The sequence below is a fragment of the Uloborus diversus genome, chromosome 3 (genome assembly GCF_026930045.1).
Source record: "Uloborus diversus isolate 005 chromosome 3, Udiv.v.3.1, whole genome shotgun sequence".
Classification (NCBI taxonomy): Eukaryota; Metazoa; Arthropoda; class Arachnida; order Araneae; family Uloboridae; genus Uloborus; species Uloborus diversus.
Window position 1 is genome coordinate 90,189,759 of NC_072733.1, and position 20,332 is coordinate 90,210,090.

Here is a 20,332-nt window from a genome sequence, read left to right on the forward strand (position 1 = left end):
TACTGCAATATTACTCATATTCCGCATCTCAGCTGTAATTAAGGTTTCGTCGATATACATGAATTCAGAGAAAGTAAACGAAGCCAATTCGCCATATACAGCATTCCAGTCATCTTTGCTTACATCAGCCTCGCTTGTTTTCTTATCCTCTTCGCATTCCATTTCTTCTGAGAGCAAAAAATTCTGCCTTCTTAGAACAGTTTTTGTGTGTGTGATACAAGTGTCAGTAATGTTTCTGTTGGCATAAGCCTATATTTTTTGTTCTTGGAGCAATTTCGTAAAAAGATAGAATGTATTTAAATTGTTTAAAACTTACTTGTTCACTCAAACTATCCTAGAAATACATTTCTGTTTTAAATGTAGTTAAAAGACCGGCGTGCGTAAACCCCGAGAGCATGAGAAATCCCCATGTGACTAAACACCCAACAAGTCAATCACGTGTTTCGCCCATCGGCGGACGTGACGTCAGGCCTCAAGAGTTGAGGATCTTTCTGCTGGTAGCAGTCAAGAAAGTAAATTTAAGAAATAGCAACAGTTAAAGGATTAACTGTGAGTTGCTTTCAGATGCAACAGATGTAAATTTTGACGACGTCACGTCATTGCTAGGGGGTAACTGAGATGGTTTAAATAGAAAGTCAATCAATCAATCGATCTCTTATGATTTGCTTCCGTTCTGCAGACGGTGTGTTTTGATTTGAGCATGTGTGCTCAATAGATTGATTTATCCACGCAGAGGACGTGGAGGTTTTCAGATATGTAGTAACAAGATTCAATAGCCTGCTAACAGTGCAGGATGTTCTAAAACAGCGCCCTACAAGTAACGAAGGAGTTTTTTTTTTAAGGAATATAAATTTGAAGAGTTGATGTTTTTTTAAGTATTAGGCCTAACAGGGCAGGAAGGTTCGTCTGGCATATATTAGATTACGGAGCCGGTCGGACTGGATTGAATCCACTATATGGTGAGGTAGCCTCTGCTAGTGGAAGGTTCCTGTTTTGCTTGAAGCTGGGCAAATAATTTCCTGTGCTGCCTCTTCTGTGGCATGGGTGTGCCTGGGATTGATTGACCATGGATTGTGGTCTTCCGTCCACGAGTGGACGTTTTCAACTCCTCTGAACATCCGACAGATGGATGTTTCCTCGTTGTTATGTGTGCCAAGTTTAAAGTATGGACTTCCAGTGGTATGATTATTTAAATAGTTTTCTGGACAGCTACCATCGTTGTGGAATGGCGTAGGGTAAATTTTTATAAATATTAGGAACGTTTTAGAACTGTTAATGGTTTTTTAAGTAACTGAATGTTGTGATATTTCTCTGTGATATTTGTTTGTTGGGAGGTTATTATTATATTTGAATTGTCAATAGGGGATGTGCTTTTTTGTAAATGTTTGATTGTTTTTGCCTATTTACATTTTACACATGTTTTGAATAAATGTTATTTAAATTGAAATTCAGTTTCCATTGCTTCATTTCTCCCGAACTTACCATTCCACATCCGTTGATCTACCTTTAAAGGCCAACAGTTTCTCCATGACAAGCACACCCTGTGAATAGCATCAAGGACAATGATCTTCTTCAAATTATCTTTTACCAAACATTTAATTTTTATAGCAGCAAGAAGACGGCAGACTAATTGTTTTCTGCTATGCACTTTCACGCAATGATGCTCAGGTCCATAGGTTAAAGTTTGCTTGTGCAATTGACAGGAAAAACATAACCTTTGTACAGTTGAGAGATGGAAGATCTTTAGGGTGAGCTGGGCATTGATCCATAAATAGAATAACGTTTTACTTCTCTATTTCCATTTTGCTGTCAAATTTGTGCAGGAAATCCAGAAAAATCCCTGAAATCATCCATGCCATTTTGCTAGCAGCATAATCACATGGAAGTTTCTTTTCATTTTTGAAGTATCGAGGAATCTGTGACTTCTTAATGACTAATAGAGGCAAGTTATCGGAACCATCGGCATTGCAGCACAGCAAAACAGGCATGCTTTCTTTACTTTTTCCTCGACATGGCATGGTTCTCCTTTAAACGCCAAAGTTCGATCGGGCATTACTCGATAGAAAAGTCTAGTTTTGTCACAATTGTAAATGTTCTTTGGTTCGTATTCTTTTATTATATCAGGAGTCTTTTAGCCATTATTCAACAGATTCAATGCTGACACTTCCACTTTCATCAGAAAAGACACGAGTTAACAATCCATGTCTAATCTTGAATTTTTTAACCCATCCATGAGACGCAGACAAGTTTTCCACGTCATAATTCTTTGATAATTCCAAGGCTTTCTCCCTTAGAAGTTTAACGTTTGCAGGAATGTTAAAGGCACAAATTTCTTTAAACTAGAGAACTAAAACTTTCTCAAATTCTTCGTTCTTTCCACATTGAATTAGACTACTTTACTTAGCCCTTATTCCACATTCTAGATAAGCTGCCTTTATAGCTTCTTTGTTTTTCAAAATTCCTCTTAAAGTTGATTCTGGAGCACGGAAATGATCAGCTTATGCTGTTTTTGATTGGAAGCATTTTTCTTCCAATTTTTTTATGATATCTATTTTAAAAGAAAGTGACAAGTTTGTACATTTCGCCATTTTTATACACTGTACAGTATGTAAGGGAATGACCAAAAACCTCAAGCATGTTCTGTGAGCAGTGTATCATCTATACTGATTGGCTGCAACTTTTATTCATGTCAACCTTTTCGTTGAAACCCAATCTCCCCTCTCGATGTCAATCACAAGACTAAACCCTCCTCCAATTGCCCACTTGTGTGAAAAAGAATGCATCCTGGGAAGAATCGGAACAATAGATTAAAGGTGTGTGAATACATTCCAAGATACAGAACAGGAAGGGTTTGCTTTCTTATGGTACGCAAAGTATGGATAGGTGATTTAACTATAACTTGGAAAAGAGTTTTATCATGCATTAGTGAAAGGTGCCTTTACGGTCTCGGGTACAAATTAATAAAAGTTAGCATTGCTTTCCTATATTGTTGGCCGGGCCTGCAAGAAAAACGAGTATAACAGTGTTGGCCTAGCGCCCCTAAAATTACAATTAACAAGTTTCAATTAGTTTATCTTACCACTTATCTCATGATAGTATCAGTCAACTGTCTAATCCTAGTACGGGAGAAAATTTTTTAACGATGTTTTTCGACCTTCTAATGCGGATGCCTGAAGATGTATCTCGCACGTGCAGTCGCCGATTGATGACGTCACGGTCTTTACGTAATCGAAGAAGCATTGTAACTGATCAGCACGTACCCGATGCTCATTGGTCAGGCACTATGCTGGCGTGTATCAGAAGGGGATTTGGTGTCCGCATGCTAATGAGTTGACTTAGGATATAAGGAAAGGTTTCGAATGGGATATTGACTTCTTCGGCATTTTTCTCTCTGGCATCGTGACTTGAGGATTTGTTTGCTTTTAAGCAACGATGCCGGTTTATTTTTAATAGATAGTTCTTAATAGTTAGATATAGCTCAGCTCTAGTTCGCGTTGTTTTAATTGTTTTTTAATATTTTAAAACTAACTTTACTAAATTACCAAATAAATTTGGTTTTATTTTAAGTTGTCTTCAACTATTTCATACGACTATTATCATCATGCATTTCTAGTCATATTCAATTTGGTTATCTTATTTGGAGGTATTAGTCTTGAGCATTCTCTTGCTCATTAAACAAAAGTCGTGTATAAGTGAGAGATTACTGTATTATGGTTTATTTTTAAGTAAAATACATAATTTAAGATCCTTCTATTTCTAAAAACACATCAATATTTTTTCAGAATGAGGTTTAACCCATTAAATGCCGCTATATGAACTACATTGAAAAATCGAGTAGCATTGCTGCTCGGGCTCAGGTTCCCGAGAGGAATAAGTAACAACTCAACAACAACACATTGAAAATACTAAAGTTTTTACACGTTTTGAGGTTCAATACACATATTAAATCATATGTAGCTGAAATTTTGCAAAGATATTTATTACGCTAGGAAAAATCGTATGGTCCCAAAATGGGGGACTTGGCATTTAATGAGGATAGCATACATATCCCTGCCAGTATATTGATACTTGAATAATATCTGTCTTCTTTAAAATAATATCTGAAGTTAGTTATTTGTACTTAAAGTAAATATTTAACACATTCAAGCTCTAAAATATAACTTGTAAGTTTTCATTCATGTTTCATTCTTTTTTTATATACACTCCTGTTTGTGAAAATTGCAACACCATGAAGGAAACATCATAGTGTTGAATGAAATTTAATACACAGTAGAATGGTAATGGTACAAATAAATGTACATTTTCAAACCAAACAAATAATAAAAAGAGATAGAAATTAGTATTTTGTGTGGCCACCACGCGCCACAATAAGAGCTGTTTCACAACTCGGCATGGAGTGAGACAAAGTTTGAATATCTGCCTGCAGAAGTGTATTCCATATTGTTTGTATGCGCAACCAAAGTTCGTCTGTTGAAGAAACAGGACGAGGATAATGAGCGAGACGCCGCCCAACAAAATCCCACACAAGTTCAATCAGTGACATATTCGGGGAATATGCAGGCCAAGGAAGAAGCTGTAACTGTTGCAAATCAAGGTAGGACTTGACAGTCCTAGCGACATGTGGATGGGCTGGAATACAGCCCCAGGTAATCCTTGCAGGAAAGGAATAGCTTGGCGCTGTAAAACTTCATTTATGTATCAGGTACTCGGGTTCTGTCCAGGATTTTTCACAGGGTTTGTTTTTTGTGAATAATCAATTATTTTTGTGAAAAATCAATTAATTTTGTGAAAAATCAAATTTTGCAAAAATTTTTTTTTTTTCTGTAAAAACGAAATTTTTGAATTTTGAGGTGGCCCAAACTGCATCATTGACACTTAATGTTGAGTGTTTTCCCTCTTTTCTGTTGAGAATATCATTCTTGAGTGTGTTTCGTTGGAGTACGGGAGGGCGGCATACACTCTGGGAGATGGGCACCCCTCAAGTATCAATATTTATTTACCATTCTACATTATGTTAAATTATACTAGAAATGTTATAGTTTGTACAGTATTTAAAATAATTGTAATAAAGAAATTCAGGCAGGGGTTCAGCATTTAACTTTTTGAACCAAGACATTGTTAAAAAGCATAGAATTTTGTTTAAAACTTATAAACTCCATGATTTTCACAAAAATAAAAAATATTTTAATTGTTTACCTCTTAACAAAGCGTACTAAACATCGAAAATTCGAAAAATCAGATTCCCATAGCGGATGCAAAGAGATCGCAATCCTCAAAGTGAAAGCATCAAAAGTATAAAAACGGCTTGTAAAATAAATATTTCTGATAAAATTATTTTAGAATTGCACTTTAGAGTCCTATGATAAACATTTCATTAATGTCTGGACGCAGTTGAATCAAAATAAATAAATAAATAAAAAATAAACCATCGATACAGCATTTAATTTTTTGACTCATAAAAGAAAATGGAATTCCTCTTTAAAAACTTAAAATAAGCGTTGTTACAAAAATAAAAAGACTTTTCATTTATTTGCATCCTAATAAAGTGAAGTTAGCTTGAAAAAAGAATAAAGTATGATTCTCATATCGAATGTAAAAAGATTGCACTTTTCAAAATGTAGGCATCTAAAGAAAAAAACAATAAATGGATGAGTTTATTCAAAATTAATTATCCTTTTTAGCATTGAAAAATCAAACCCATATAATTTTCTCCCAAAATAACAGTTAAACATCGCACCCGCCTACGCGATAAGTTTAAAGTTGGTATGTGATCTAAAGCGATCACATTCACCCCCCCCCCCCCCATCCCTACTATCCTTTGCAGTCCTAAGTTCATTTCGCTGTATGTTATTGCCTATTAAATCATGAGCCGGAGAAAAGTGCTTACGACTCACTTTTTCAGAGAAGTTTGCAACAACACCGCTGCATAAAACAAACAAGCAAAATTATAAACCAAACTGACTTTCAGCTGTTAATTTCTTTTATAGAAACCAACAATAAGCATTTATTAGGCCTTAGTAGCTATTTATCGCTTGCAGGAGCATCACAAGAGCGCCTTTTTTTCCAAACATGCTGCGTTATTTTGATTTGAGATTTGCTCTTCCAATAAACAATTTGTGAAACATCCGTTTTTGTTTATCAGAATTTTGTGAAGGGTCCGTTTTGGTTGGTCGGGATTTTGTGAAAGGTTCGTTTTGGTTGATCAGATTTTTGTGAAGGGTCCTTTAACGGACCCAAATTTCCTCTGGCCAGACTCCTGGTACTGTTCAAATTGCCTACAATTTGTAGCTATTGTGATTGTCCATGATATGCTATGGCACCCCAGACCATAACTCTGGGTGTTCGTCCTCTGTGGCGTTTAATAATGCACTCCGAAAAGTGCCGTTCACCGGCATAGCGCCTGACATGAGATCGGCCATCATGGTGCCACAAATTGAAGTGGGATTCGTCAGAAAAGACGACCTGCTGCCAATCAGCATGCCAGCTCCTATGCAGATTGGCCCATTGTAGCCGCAGCCGGCGATGGTTTTGTGTGAGAGGAATCCTGTATATAAAGAAATCCTTGCGCGCAGCCCACGCTGCAGCAGACATCTCTGAATTGATGAAGCACACAATGAAACACCTGTAGCTTTTGACAACTGTGCTGCCAAATGTCTAGAAGAAGCTGTGCGGTCCGTCAGCGCCATACGCACCAGGTGTTTGTCTTGGCGACCAAACGTCACACTTCGGGGTCCACTCCCGGATTTCCGAGCTGTCCGACCCTCGACTGTCCACTGCTTCCAAACACGAATGATTGTGCTGCTGTTACGCTGCACACGAGCGGCTACTGCTCGATAAAACAATCCAGCTTCACGAAGGCCGACGATTCTTCCTCGTTCAAACTCTGAAATTTGCTCATATTTTGCTTTCTTTCGTCGAAGAGGCATAGTAAAGATTCATTTAACGTTTACTCTAGCATATAACCACCGATAATCATACACACCTCGCTACAGCCATCTATTTATATTTGGTTCGATCTGCCGTTCAGAGGTCGCTGTTCAGCATACGCATGCGCTACTGGTCTGCAATTCTAATCATTTGCATATCGAGCTCTCTTTACGTTTCCTGCAATTTTCAGCTAACTCGCGTAAGTCCTTTGTGGTGTTGAAATTTTCACAAACAGGAGTGCACATCTTGTATAAAATGGAACTTTTCTCACAACTTATAGCAAAATGTCTTAAGATTTCCATACACAAAGAGAGAAGTGGTACATTTCTTCTATTAACCATGTCGAGGATCAAGCAACGGTAAATGATAATGACCCGAAGTGCTAGACTCACATAGAATGGAACTAAGATGTTTTTCTGCTGTCTAACGATGTACTTGTTTCATCATAGGCGAGATTTTTTTACAGTCTACATTTCAGTTGCTTCACAACATGTTTGATGAAATGATTTACATTATGTTTTTAGAGATAAATGGCCCACATGCTTCAGGTTGAGGAATTAACAACAGTTCTAGTTTCTCCAGTTTCATCCAACAAATTACAATAAATTGTAAAAATGTAAATTGAGACAGTTATTGCATTATCTATGATCTAAGTGATTTCCATTCAAGTTTTTTTCCTTCAACTATCCAAACAGAATCTGGCGGTTCACAAATATGTAATACTGCACTCATCTTCTTGTCAGAAAAAAAAAAAAAAACAATTTTTCACAAGAATATATAAATTAGAGCTTTTTGAAAATTAAATTGCAACTATCTGATCTATGCTTTGGACATGTGTTTCTAAAAATATAAATCAAAGTGAAATGTTTCCAGCTCAGCTACTATTATAAAAAACAATTATGGAAACAAAATGACTAGAGATATACATAAAATAATCAGAGTTTTAACTTAATTATCTAGCTCCCTAAGGTACATACATTATAGATCTAAAATTTTCGAAAACACTTTGGCTTCCAATAAATCATGCAAAATTTTACATAGGTAAGAATTTACATGTAAACAAATTTATTATTATCATTATTTGTTAATTCTGATATGACACACACTAATTTTTCTATCATAAAAAAGTACTGAAAAAAAAAGTTTTTATTGCAAAATGATTTTTCACAATAAAAGAAGCTTCAAAAAGAAAGCAATGATGATGCAAAACTACTGGTGAATAGTGAAACATTTAAGCTTCATTTTTATTTCTTTTCCTTTCTTTTCTTTCTTCTTTTTTTCTTTTTTTTTTTTTTTTTTTTTTGGAATTTTTAAAGAAAATATTTTTTTATAAACAAATAATGAATCTAAAACTTATTATTTTGTTTTTATAAAAAGTAAGAAATTTTCTAAAATATCTGTGACTAGCTATAATTTAGTAATTACCAAATAGAATAAATAATTAGAAAAAAATAAAATATCTCAAATTAAAACACTACATAATTAACTTACCAGACATATTACTGCCAAAGTTTTAGGATAGGCTACAAAAATTGAAAAAACATCTAAATTCCAGATTTTGCAACATTTTTGTACTTAATTTTACCCTTCAAAATTCCCTGATTTCTGTATTTTATCGATGTCCTAAACATCCACAATAAATTCTTTAGACCACTTAAATCAGGAAATCAAAAACACCAGATGAAATTCCTTTCTTCTAACTCTTGTAGTTCAATATTTGCTTCACAGCTGTTTTTAATTTCTTTATTATTTTTTATTTTTATATATTTTTTGCAGAAGAGAGGAATGAATGCAAGAACTACAAAGAAAAGATGAAACAAACAGCATTTATACTGAGCATTTGTTTTGGTTAACTGCATCCCCCTCCCCTTCTCCAGATAAAAAGCAGCAGCAGCATGGTTTTTCTCTCTTTTTTTTTATATAGAAAATTTCTTAGGGTCTACAAAGTTTATTTCATCCTAAAATATAGGCATATCATCATGAAAGTCATTTTTAGGTTGATTTTTTTTTTCTGTGTAAGTTGGGAATAAATAATGAAAATTTTATGACTAACCCGAAATTTTAGGAATTTTAGGACAAAATTTAAAATTTTAGGATTTTTAGGACAACTCCTACCCCTGTTATTGACTGGAATTAGTTTTCATAATGTGAATGTTAACATTAGCAAGTAAGTGATCCAAAAACTCTTTAGGAATTAAAATAATGGAATCTCAGTATGTTGACAATTGATAAAAACATATTAAAAAAATGTACAAACAGTGCTTCACTGTATTATAAGACTTTACAGTATCAAACAATGTTCTTACCAGGAGCGCTGTGACCCGTTAATTGAAAGAGCCTATAAGGACATCGCAGGTCAACTCTATAAATGTTTCCAGAACTGGAACCAGCTATAATCAAACCAAATGGAAAGCATTTACCGCCTGGCAGCCAAGACAAAGACAATACTTGTTCAGGACATTCAACACGATAATGCGGATTTTCCTTGTATGAACCGTCTCTGAAATAAAAAGTAACTCTTATTATATCACAAACATAGGAAAGGTTATTGTGTAAGTTAGAAGCAAAGAATATTCAGCTGCATCATTTTTTTTTCTTGATTTTGGTCTTAATAAATTTATTTATTGAAAATTCTCCATGAAAATTATGCAAAAAATGCTTTGGATTTCATCATGTTAAATGGTAGAGTAATTTTCACTAAAATCTACTTGGAGAACACAATTTTTTGTGTCATACACATATGTATATATATGCATACATTTTTTTACTCTTTAAATAAATTGCATTGATGAAGTAAAGTTTGAGAAATTAAGGAACTTTCCCTCTAGAATAAGTTTATGCAAGTTATTAAGCATTAATTACTAGTGTAGAATTATTAACACCAGTTGAATTTATTGCATGATTTGGAGGACAAAAAATCTTACCTTGAGAGGAATACATGTATATTTCAATAATTTTAAAAAAATAAAATTAAATATCCACTAACATTTGTAAAAATTTGAAAATCAGAGTATCAGAAGTTTTATTATATCATATTACATGTCATATAAAGGTCAAGATTTAGAAATTTTCTAAGTGACCACTACACTCCAAAAACTTAGTGGCCACCACTGTCACTAAGTTTTGAAACACAAACTGGCGGGGGGGGGGAGGTTTTACAATTGTCATAAAAAAAATGAATGAATAGAACTTTGCACATTCTAAAACAGAATAATTCAATACTGTTTTTACTTATGGAAAATTTAAGTTAAAATAGGTTTTTGAATTTTTTTCAACAAAAGATATTGGTAAATATGGTGGAAAAGTCGACAGGAAACTGCATTTTAGATGAAATAGTTTCAATTTACAACATAGCCTCCAAAATAATGAGGATTAAATAGAGAAAAAATTTCCCTTTTCAAGAAAAAAATTAATAATAATAATAATAAAAAAATTAATGCACATTTTGTGCAATTTTCAATAGTTTCATGGCATTGGGATGAACATCCAAATCTGTTTTCGGAAACTTTGGCAATAAATAATATCATCTACTTCCATCTTGCGAATGATCAAACATGGCCACTACACGAAAAATGTAAGATAATAAATAAATTTTTGAATTTGTTGCATAAAGATAATTATGAATTATTAATAATCTTTAAAAAACTACAGTTTAGACGAAATAGTCAGTTTTTAGCACATTAGCATCTAAAATAATGTGGATAAAATAATATTCTGAAGAAAAATTTTTGTATTTTTCAAGAAATAATTAAGAATTATAAGGGGGAAAAAAAGCCCACTTTGCGTTATTTTCAATAGTTTGCATTCCAATAAACATCCAATTCCGTTTCTGGAAACTTGGGCACTTAAGAGTCTTGTATACTTCAATCTTGGAAATGACCAAATATGGTGACTACGCCAAAAAACAAGAAAATGTTTCTTGAATTATATCATGGAAGAAAAAAAAACCCTTGAAACTACAATTTAGTTGAAATTTTTTTAGCACATTTGTGTCCCAAGGAATTAGGATAAGATTAAGTTTTAAATACAAAATTTTTCATTTGTCAAGGAAGTTATTTAAAATTGTCAAAAAAAAGAAAAAAACAATTTGCTGCACATTTTGCATTTGTTACTTTAGTTTTCAGTTACATAAAACTTCAATTCCGCTTTGTCTTTGAAAACTTAGGCACTTAAGCATCTTGGGAACTTCCATCTCGTGGATGACCAATTATGGCGGCTATATTTTACACGTAGCTGAAATGCTGAGGTATCGCCTTTCTGATCAAAAAACAAAGTTTTCCGCCGACCCTCCTCTTCAATGTTTATCCTCAGGCTTATGTTCCCAAAGCAATAAATTGTCTTCTCCCCTGTTGAATTTGTGCATAATTCCTGTTCACCCTCCCAGGAATTTTTTCTTGGGAAAGAGGAAAAAATGCCGACTGAGGAAGTTTTTTTGAGTCGCCACTTTTTCAAATTAGGTCGCCACGTGACAAGTGGCGACCGTGAATGTTGTCCTTTAATGTCATATACTATATTTTTACTGCCCAGTGCCCATCCTGTACTTTTTTTTCTATTTAATTGGATGTATACATGTGTTACGGACGTAACATACTGCTTTTTGTTACGTCCGAAACAAAACATGTTACGTCTTTAACACCATTTTTTAAAAGACTAAAGAAATTGTAATGTTTTTAAACTATGGTAAACAATTACTCTGATGAATTGCTAAAAAGACAAAAAAAGATTTCTTTTAATTTTGATTTTTTAGGAAGTAATGACAACTTTTGCTAAATTTTTGTTACGGACGTAACATTAAAATTACTATTTTTTTTAAATTTAAATTGCCTGATTTCATTTTGAAAAAAAAATTAAAATAAATGTATGTTATTATAGTTTAATCTACTGTAATTAATTTTGTTTATTTTAATTTTGCCATTAGAAATAAGCGTTTGAAAATGTGGTATTTTTTTCTGATTGTTGTGAAGACTTGAATATCATACTTCCAACAAGGAAAAAAAAAATTATCATTTAACTTTTTTTTAAAAATTAATGCAATATTCTGAAAATACTCATTTTAAGTTTTACAGTGATATATTTAGCAACATAAATACAATATGAAATTTTGACCTACTGGTTTCACTTTTCATGGAATTGCTCTTCTGTACAGTATTTAAAATAATTGTAATGAAAAAAAAAATCAGACAAGGGGGTTCAGCATTTAACTTTTTGACCTAAGACACTCTTTAAAAGCACAGAATTTCTTTTAAAACTTATAAATTCCGTGATTTTAACAAAAATAAAAAGAGATTTATTTGTTTACCTCTTAACAAAGCATACTAAACATCAAAAATTTGAAAAATCGGATTTCCATAGTGGATGCAAAGAGATCGCAATTCTCAAAGTAAAGGCATCATAAGTATGAAAACGGCTTGTAAAAGAAATATTTTTGATAAAGTTATTTAAAATTGCATTTTAGAGTCCTATGATAAACATATCATTAACATCTGTGGACACAGTTGAAGCAAAAAAAAAAAAAAAAATAAACCACCAATTCAGCATTTTAATTTTTGACTCATAAAAGAAAATGAAATTTTGCTTTATAAACTTAAAATGAGCATTCTATTAAAAATAAAGAGACTTTTCATTTATTTGCATTCTAATAAAACGAAGTTAGCTTGAAAAAAGAACAAAAAATAATTATCATATCGGATGTTAAAAGATTGCATTCTTCAAAATGTAGACATCTAGAGAAAAAAAATCGGTAAGTAAAAGAGTTTATTTAAAGTTAATCATCCTTGTTAACATCGAAAAATCAAACCCATATAATTTTCTCCCAAAATAACAGTTAAGCATCGCATCGCATCTTAAAAACGCAAATATTGACAAGCTGGTAAAATGATGAGAATATTTTCTAATCAAGTCATTGTAAAGGGCGATAATTTTGAAGTTGGTAAGCCTATCTGAAGTGATCATATTTTTTCTCCATCCTTACTATCCCTTTGCAGTTCTATGTTCATTTTGCTGATATATGTTACTATTATATTGTTTATTAAATCATGAGCTGGGGGAGGGGAGAAAAGTGTTTACCAACGCCTTTTCAGAAAAGTTCACAACAACACTGCTGCTAATTAGCTGTGATAAAACAAATAAACAAACAAAATTATTTTAAACCAAACTTATTTTCAGCTGTTAATTTCTTTCTAAGAAACAAACAACAAGCATTATATTTATTTGGCAGTAGCAATTATTTATCGCTTGCAGGCGCATCCATCCATCCATCGCAAGAGTGCCGATTTTTTTTTCTTTGCAAAATTAGCAGATGTTGTATAAGCTGATCCCTCTAATTTGACTTTAAAAAAGGTTCCAAAAATTATCCGTTTTATACACGGGAAATATGCATTATTTTGGTTTCAGATTTGCTCTTTCAGTAAACAATTTGAAAGATCTGTTCTTGTTTATCAGAATTTTGTGACGGATCCATTTTGGTTGATCGGGATTTTGTGAAAGGTCCGTTTTGATTGATCGCATTTTTGTGAAGGGTCCGTTAACGGACCCAAATATCCTCTGGCCAGACCCCTGTGACCCCTGACCTTTGCGAAACGAGACAACCACAACTAATTATGTACTAACAGATATCGAGGATGTAGTAGAACACAAAATAATTGCCAGTGTCACAGTTCACTCTTAAAGTAAAAAGCATTGGCCTATGTAAATCAGTTCGTTTTTTCAAGAAAAATTTACCAAGTCCAACTTTGCCCTCCAAAAACTTTAAGAAAAAAATTTTTTTTGCAAAAATAAAAAACATGTGTTTAGTAGTTTAAAATAAGGGGCATATCCTGAAAATTTCAGCAAAATCAAAAATGTCAACTATTCAGTCTGCCTGATACTTAAAAAAACTGGCTCTTAATAAATTAGTAGAAAATAATTGCTGACAATATACGGATTTTTCCTTGTTTTAATTATCTATATCGTATAAAGAATGCTTCATGTTAATTTAGATGTTTTACTCCTTCAACCACAGAATTGTTAGAGAGATGAAGTAGACTAAGGGATAACCACAATAATTTTTATTTTTCCTGAAAATGTTACAACTATTTCTCTATTCAGGAGTTAAATTCAATGATTTGTAAATGAAAACAAGTTGCGCTGCTTTTTCATTAAATGAATCTTTTGATAGCTTAACATTTAACAGATGAATCCCTCCTAATTCCAAACACAAATTTCTTAGTTCATATATCCTTTGCAATTTTTCATTTCAATTTTATTGACAATATGATTTTTTTTTCTTTGGTTTCAATTTACTTTATTTAATAACTATATGAACCATTCCAGGGGTCTGGCCAGAGCAAATTTGGGTCCGTTAACGGACCCTTCACAAAAATCCGATCAACCAAAACGGACCTTTCACAAAATCCCTATCAACCAAAACGGACCCTTCACAAAATTCTGATAAACAAAAAGGGATCTTTCACAAAGCGTCTGGCGGTGCGATGTTAAGCTGTTATTTTGAGAGAAAATTATATGGGTTTGGTTTTTCGATGATAAAAAGGATAATTAACTTTAAATAAACTCTTTTATTTACTGTTTTTTTTTTTTTTCCTATAGATGCCTACATTTTGAAAAACGCAATTTTTTTACATCCGATATGAGAATCATATTTTTTTCTTTTTTTTCAAGCTAACTTCGCTTTATTAGTATGCAATGAAAAGTCTCTTTATTTTTGTAACAAAGCTTATTTCAAGTTTTTAAAGCGGAATTCCATTTTCTTTTATGAGTCAGTAATTAAAATGCTGAATCGATGGTTTATTTATTTTATTTATTTATTTATTTTTGCTTCAACTGTGTCCAGATATTAATGATATGTTTATCATAGGACTTTAAAATGCAATTCAAAAATAATTTTATCAAAAATATTTACTTTACAAGCCATTTTTATACTTTTGATGCCTTCACTTTGAGGATTGCAATATCTTTGCATCCGCTGTGGAAATCTGATTTTTCGAATGTTCGATGTACGCTTAGTTAAGAGGTAAACAAATAAAATATATTTTTATTTTCGTAAAAATCACGGAGTTTATAAGTTTTGAAACTCTGTGCTATTAAACAGTGTCTTAGGTTAAAAAGTTAAATGCTGAACCCCTGCCTGAATTTTTTCTTACAGTTATTTTAAATACTATACAAATAACATTCCTAGTATAAAATAACATGATGTAAAATGGTAGATAAATATTGATACTTGTGGGGTGCCCATCTCCCAGGGAGCGATGCCTCCTTCGCCCCCTCTCCCCAAATACTAGAAAAACACTCAAGAATGATATTCTCAACAGAAAAGAGAGAAAACACTCAACTTTGAGTGTCAATGATGCAGCATTTTTTTTTTTTTTTTTGCAAAATTATTTGATTTTTCACAAAAATAATTGATTTTTCACAAAAATAATTGATTTTTCACAAAAATATTTGATTTTTCACAAAAAACGGACCCTGTAAAAAATCCTGGACAGACCCCTGCATTCTATTTTCTTTTGGTAAGGTTGTTTATAATTAATATTAACAAGTGATCGAAATCAAAGGCAACTGTTAAACTTTAAAAGAAATTGGACAGTTAATATGTTTGGTGAGAGATAGAGAAAATTCTCAAACTATAAAGCATCCCCAAAACTCCCAATTCATAGGGGAGAAAATTTAACAAAAGTTAGGCTTATAGAAGCCCCCCCCCCCCCCCCAATGTTTATATTAAAAATTTGAAAATTTTATTTGTAACTGCATAATTCTACATGTTTCTTTGTTTCTTTTGCTTAACTTCCCCTTGGATAATTTTACTACTTATGACGCACCAATTTATTCTTTATACAGTCAACCCTCGTTTATCGCGGTTAATTCGTTCCAGACTTTACCGCGATAACTGAATTTCCGCGAAGTAGGATTTTGTATATACAGTGAAACCCCTCTATTACGGACACTAACGGGACAAACTTTTCTGTCCGTAAGAGAGGGGTGTCCGCTTTACAGAGGTTTTTTAAATTTAATTAACTTTAGTTATTTGTTTATGTTTTTTGAAATCTTAAATGAAATATGTGTGAATTCTACTCTTTCATATGCATAGATTTTTTTTAATTTACTAGTTTTTACCAACATATACATAATAAACAATTATTTTATCAGGTTAAATTCAAATATTACAGTTTTGCATACTCAAAGAGATTTAAATAACAGGTTCGCATAAAAATTACATACCTAATTTGTACTTTTAAAAAATTGTTTGATTGATGTCTGTTGATATGTTTTGATCGATGAAAGTCTTTCATTTTCGAAATGTATCTTAAGTTCTTGTACCAAGTCTAGTCCTTTAGGATCGTTGTGTTTAATTGAAAATTCCCTGAGTCCATCTAATACGCTTAAAGCTTCGTTAACATTTTTAATTGTTTTAACGTCTTCTTTTACGGACAGTTCATCTTCATCGTAATACTCAACTGTATGATCTTCGTTAATTTCGCGCACTATGCTTGCAATTTCTGTTTCGCTTTCTTCAGTGAAAACTTGGTCGTCGATGGGAGCATAGTCTTCAGCGGTCACATTTGTGAACCCTGCTTGTTGCATTAACGACTGCAAATCGGATCCATCATTGTCACAATCAACTTCGTTGTCAATTTCCTCTGTGGCAGATCCTTTTTTGAATCCAACGCGATTAAAGCAACTTACTATTGTTTCTTTTTTAACTTCCTTCCATGCGTGCTTAACCCAGCTGATTGCATCTAACACATCAATTGTTTTGGACAATTCGCTACTTGTTTTAGTTTCTTCCATTTTATTGATTAAATGCTTCATAACTAGTTGTCTGTATTGAATTTTAAATGCTTGAATTATCCCAGCATCCATAGGTTGGCATTTCGATGTTGTGTTTGCTGGCAAGAAGACTATTTCTATATTTTTCAAGTGAAAGTCTTTGGGATGGGAGGGCGCGTTGTCCATAAAAATAACAATATGCCTTTTTTCTCTCCCCAACTTCTTATCAAAAGTTACAAGCCAATCAGATATGACACTGGTTGTCATCCACGCTCTTCTATTTGAATACCAGTCTACAGGTAATTTTTTTATATCCAGTCCTTTTAAACACCGAGGTCTGGCTGCTTTTCCGATGACAACTGGTTTTAATTTTGTACCATCCATGCTGGCACCAGCCAAAACTGTTAAGCGTTCTTTGGAGATTTTGCCACCAGAGCAGTTTTTTTTCCGTAAAGTTAAGGTTTTATCTGGCAGAGCTCTATAAAACAAACCGGTCTCATCAATGTTATAAATGTCACATGGCTCGTAATTTTCAATCAAACTAGGCACTTTCTCAAACCATTTCTCGCAAACGTCAGCATCCACATCCATGGATTCACGACATATTTTTTTAAAAACGATATCATGTCTCGTTCGAAAACGATCTAACCATCCATTGGAAGCTTTGAAATTTTCTATACCCATTTCAGTAGCTGCTTCTTTCGCCTTTTCTTGTAAAATAGGGCCAGAAATCGGAATATTTTTGCTTCTTGCGGACACAAACCATTTAAACACAATTTCATCCACTGCAAGGGCATTACTTTTAGGAAAATCTTTTTTCTTCTCTTGGTTTCCATTTATGAACCATTCTTTCTTAAACTTCTCTTTTCCTTTTAATATACAGCAAATTTGTGTGCGTCCCACACCAAACTTTTCAGCAATGTTCCGTATTCCAATTTTATTTTTTTCTGCGAAATCTATAACTTCAATTTTTTCTTTAAGAGAAAGAGTACGACGCTGACGATGAGTATTCAGAGCCATTTCAATGAGAACGATGAAACAACTGAATGCTTTTACCCTTAAGTTTACTTTATGATATTGCATTGGCTTTACTTTTACTCTCTATAAAATATTTTTGTTAGATGGCGCGTCAACTCGGCTCCACTTAGACACAACACGCCTGCTTGTTAGTCATCTGAAAAGGAACAAGGCAACGGGGGAGGGTGGGGGTATACAGACAGAAACTTGCAGAATAATCATTTTCTCTTTTCTTTTCTTTTATTTTTGACGATTTGATGATGTTTTTTGGAATGAAAAATGCATTTCGGTGTCAAGCTGAAAATTTTTTGCTACGCAGTAGATGCAAAGTAAAATTGCAAAGAAATATTTTTTTTATCTCCGTATAAGCTGGTCGACTTTGCATTAAATGAAGCCTTTCAATGGAGTAGCTATTTAATTCTCAAGTTTTAAATACTATCCGCAAAAAAGGATATATCAATGTAAATGACTTCGAAAAGGGTGTCCGTGTCCGTATTTGAGGGTGTCCGTACGAGAGAGGTTCCTTATACATTAGGTTTAATGTCTCTCTGCCGGGGAATTAAAAACTGTCCGCATAAGAGGGGTGTCCGCATTAAAGGGGTGTCCGTTAGGAGGGGTTTCACTGTATTTTTCTAATTAGAGTGCATAAAACTTACGGCAATTCAAATAGGTTTTTATCATAGTTAGAGCCCCCTAGACATAAAACAGCAACCTTAGCCACCATTACATTTGTATTACTTAATATATTGCACAAAATATGAGAAAATTAGATATGTTAGATGTAATAGATATCACATTGTTAATTATTGAGAAATAAACTACACACACACGCAGTTCTTACACACTACTACTAGTCTATGAAAAAACCTCAACTTGTTCGATGATGAATCAATTGCCCGTTAGTGACCGTAGGAGCCCCCGTTCTTCCTCTACATTTATGTATACAATTTAAAAAGCTAGAACATTGTTGAACACCAGTTACAGATGTATTTATCCCCTAGTAATAATACAGTGATTTATACTTTCCAGTTAGTACTTAACGGTTAAAATGAGATAGCTATTCCCTACACTTTCTTCGGCGATTTTATACCTCCACTCTCTCAGACCTTACTTAAAAGCGTACCTTACTTAAAAGACATATACTTTGTTATTCTTTTGCAGAAAAAAAGTTACACGAGCACATAAAAAAGGCTAACTACTATGTTTGAAAAAAAAAATGGAAAAAAACCGCGATGTAGTGAAGCCGCGAAAGTCGAAGCGCGAAGTAGCGACGGACGACTGTATTTATTTACATGGTGGTATATGTAAAGGGGCTGCTCCCTACATCCCCAAATCTTTGAAAACTATTAAATTATAACTTAAAGTGTCAAAATAATGTGTTAATCTAGATCAATGACCTTTCTTAACGAAAATTATTAGTATATATAACCTTTTATTTGCTTTGTGCAATTGGCATATCAGACATGTTACGTCCATAACACTTTTTTGTTATGTCTGTAACAAATATATTAATTTCTATCATAAATTTTACAAACAATATCCATGAAAACTTGAAATCGTTTTAAAAAGCTTAAAATCTCTAGAACAAGTATTTCAAAGAAAATTTTAGGAATCTATGAATAATTCACAGGAATATTGGCAATTGTATGACAATGTATACATTTTGCTGTTTTCCGAGTTACATCCGTAACAGGCAGTTTTTAATAATTGTTACTTTTTGTAATCAAGCAATCTGCACCCAAATTTTTGGTAGCATAAATAACACCAAACTATATAACAGAAGAAAAAAAATGTAGCTTTTTATGAAACCAAATTGAAATTACGTGTATTTAAAGTCTGTGATTGTTAAATCCATAACGCTGGAATTGTCCTCATATATATATATATATATATATATATATATATATATATATATATATATATATATAATAATTAAGAAAAAGTGAAAAATATTTAAAAGACCACACCAAGAGCCCATAGATGCGCAATGCAAATGACTTTCAAGGGACCACAAAAAATCTTCCTTAAATAGAATGCTTTTAACACTATTGTGGACTATCTGGGACCGTGAAAAGCCGTTGTTAGTCGTAAAATAGAGAAAGTCGTTAAATAGAGCGTAGTTAAACAGAGAGCCAACTGTATATATATATATATATATATATATATATATATATAATAATAAAAGTGAAAAGTATTGAAAAGACCACACCAAGAGCCCATAGATGCGCAACGCAGCAAAACTTAAAAGCCAAGTAAATATAAAATTAAGCAAACAGAATTACAAATATTAAACGAATTATAAATAACAAATGATGATAAAAAGGAAAAATGCAAACAGCTATTAAGTAGGAATAGATAAAGAGTGAATCCAGAGCTCATCAGCCGTGGAGGATTCATTAATTATGGTCAAAAGACCAAAATTTTAACTATGAACTAGAAGAGAATGTTTAAGCTCCAGTACATGTAATATAGAGTAACAATGGGCAAACGCACCACTTGCTAAGCTAAAAACAATAAACTAGAGCTCAAACCTAAAACTAAAAGCAGGGGGTTTCGCCTCGACTAATTAGGAAAACAAGTTCCGATAATTAGCCTTCCACGGGACAGTAACTGCCTATAACAAAAT

General features: G+C 33.0%; 1 protein-coding gene across 1 annotated transcript in view; it reads right to left on the reverse strand.

Moving 5' to 3' along the window:
• LOC129218603 (uncharacterized) overlaps positions 1–20,332 on the reverse strand; it is a 272,334-nt gene that overhangs the window by 232,399 nt on the left and 19,603 nt on the right. The window contains exon 2 of the mRNA XM_054852923.1: positions 9,234–9,427. Within this exon, the coding sequence (XP_054708898.1) occupies positions 9,234–9,427 (194 nt within the window). The remainder of the gene's footprint in view (positions 1–9,233; positions 9,428–20,332) is intronic.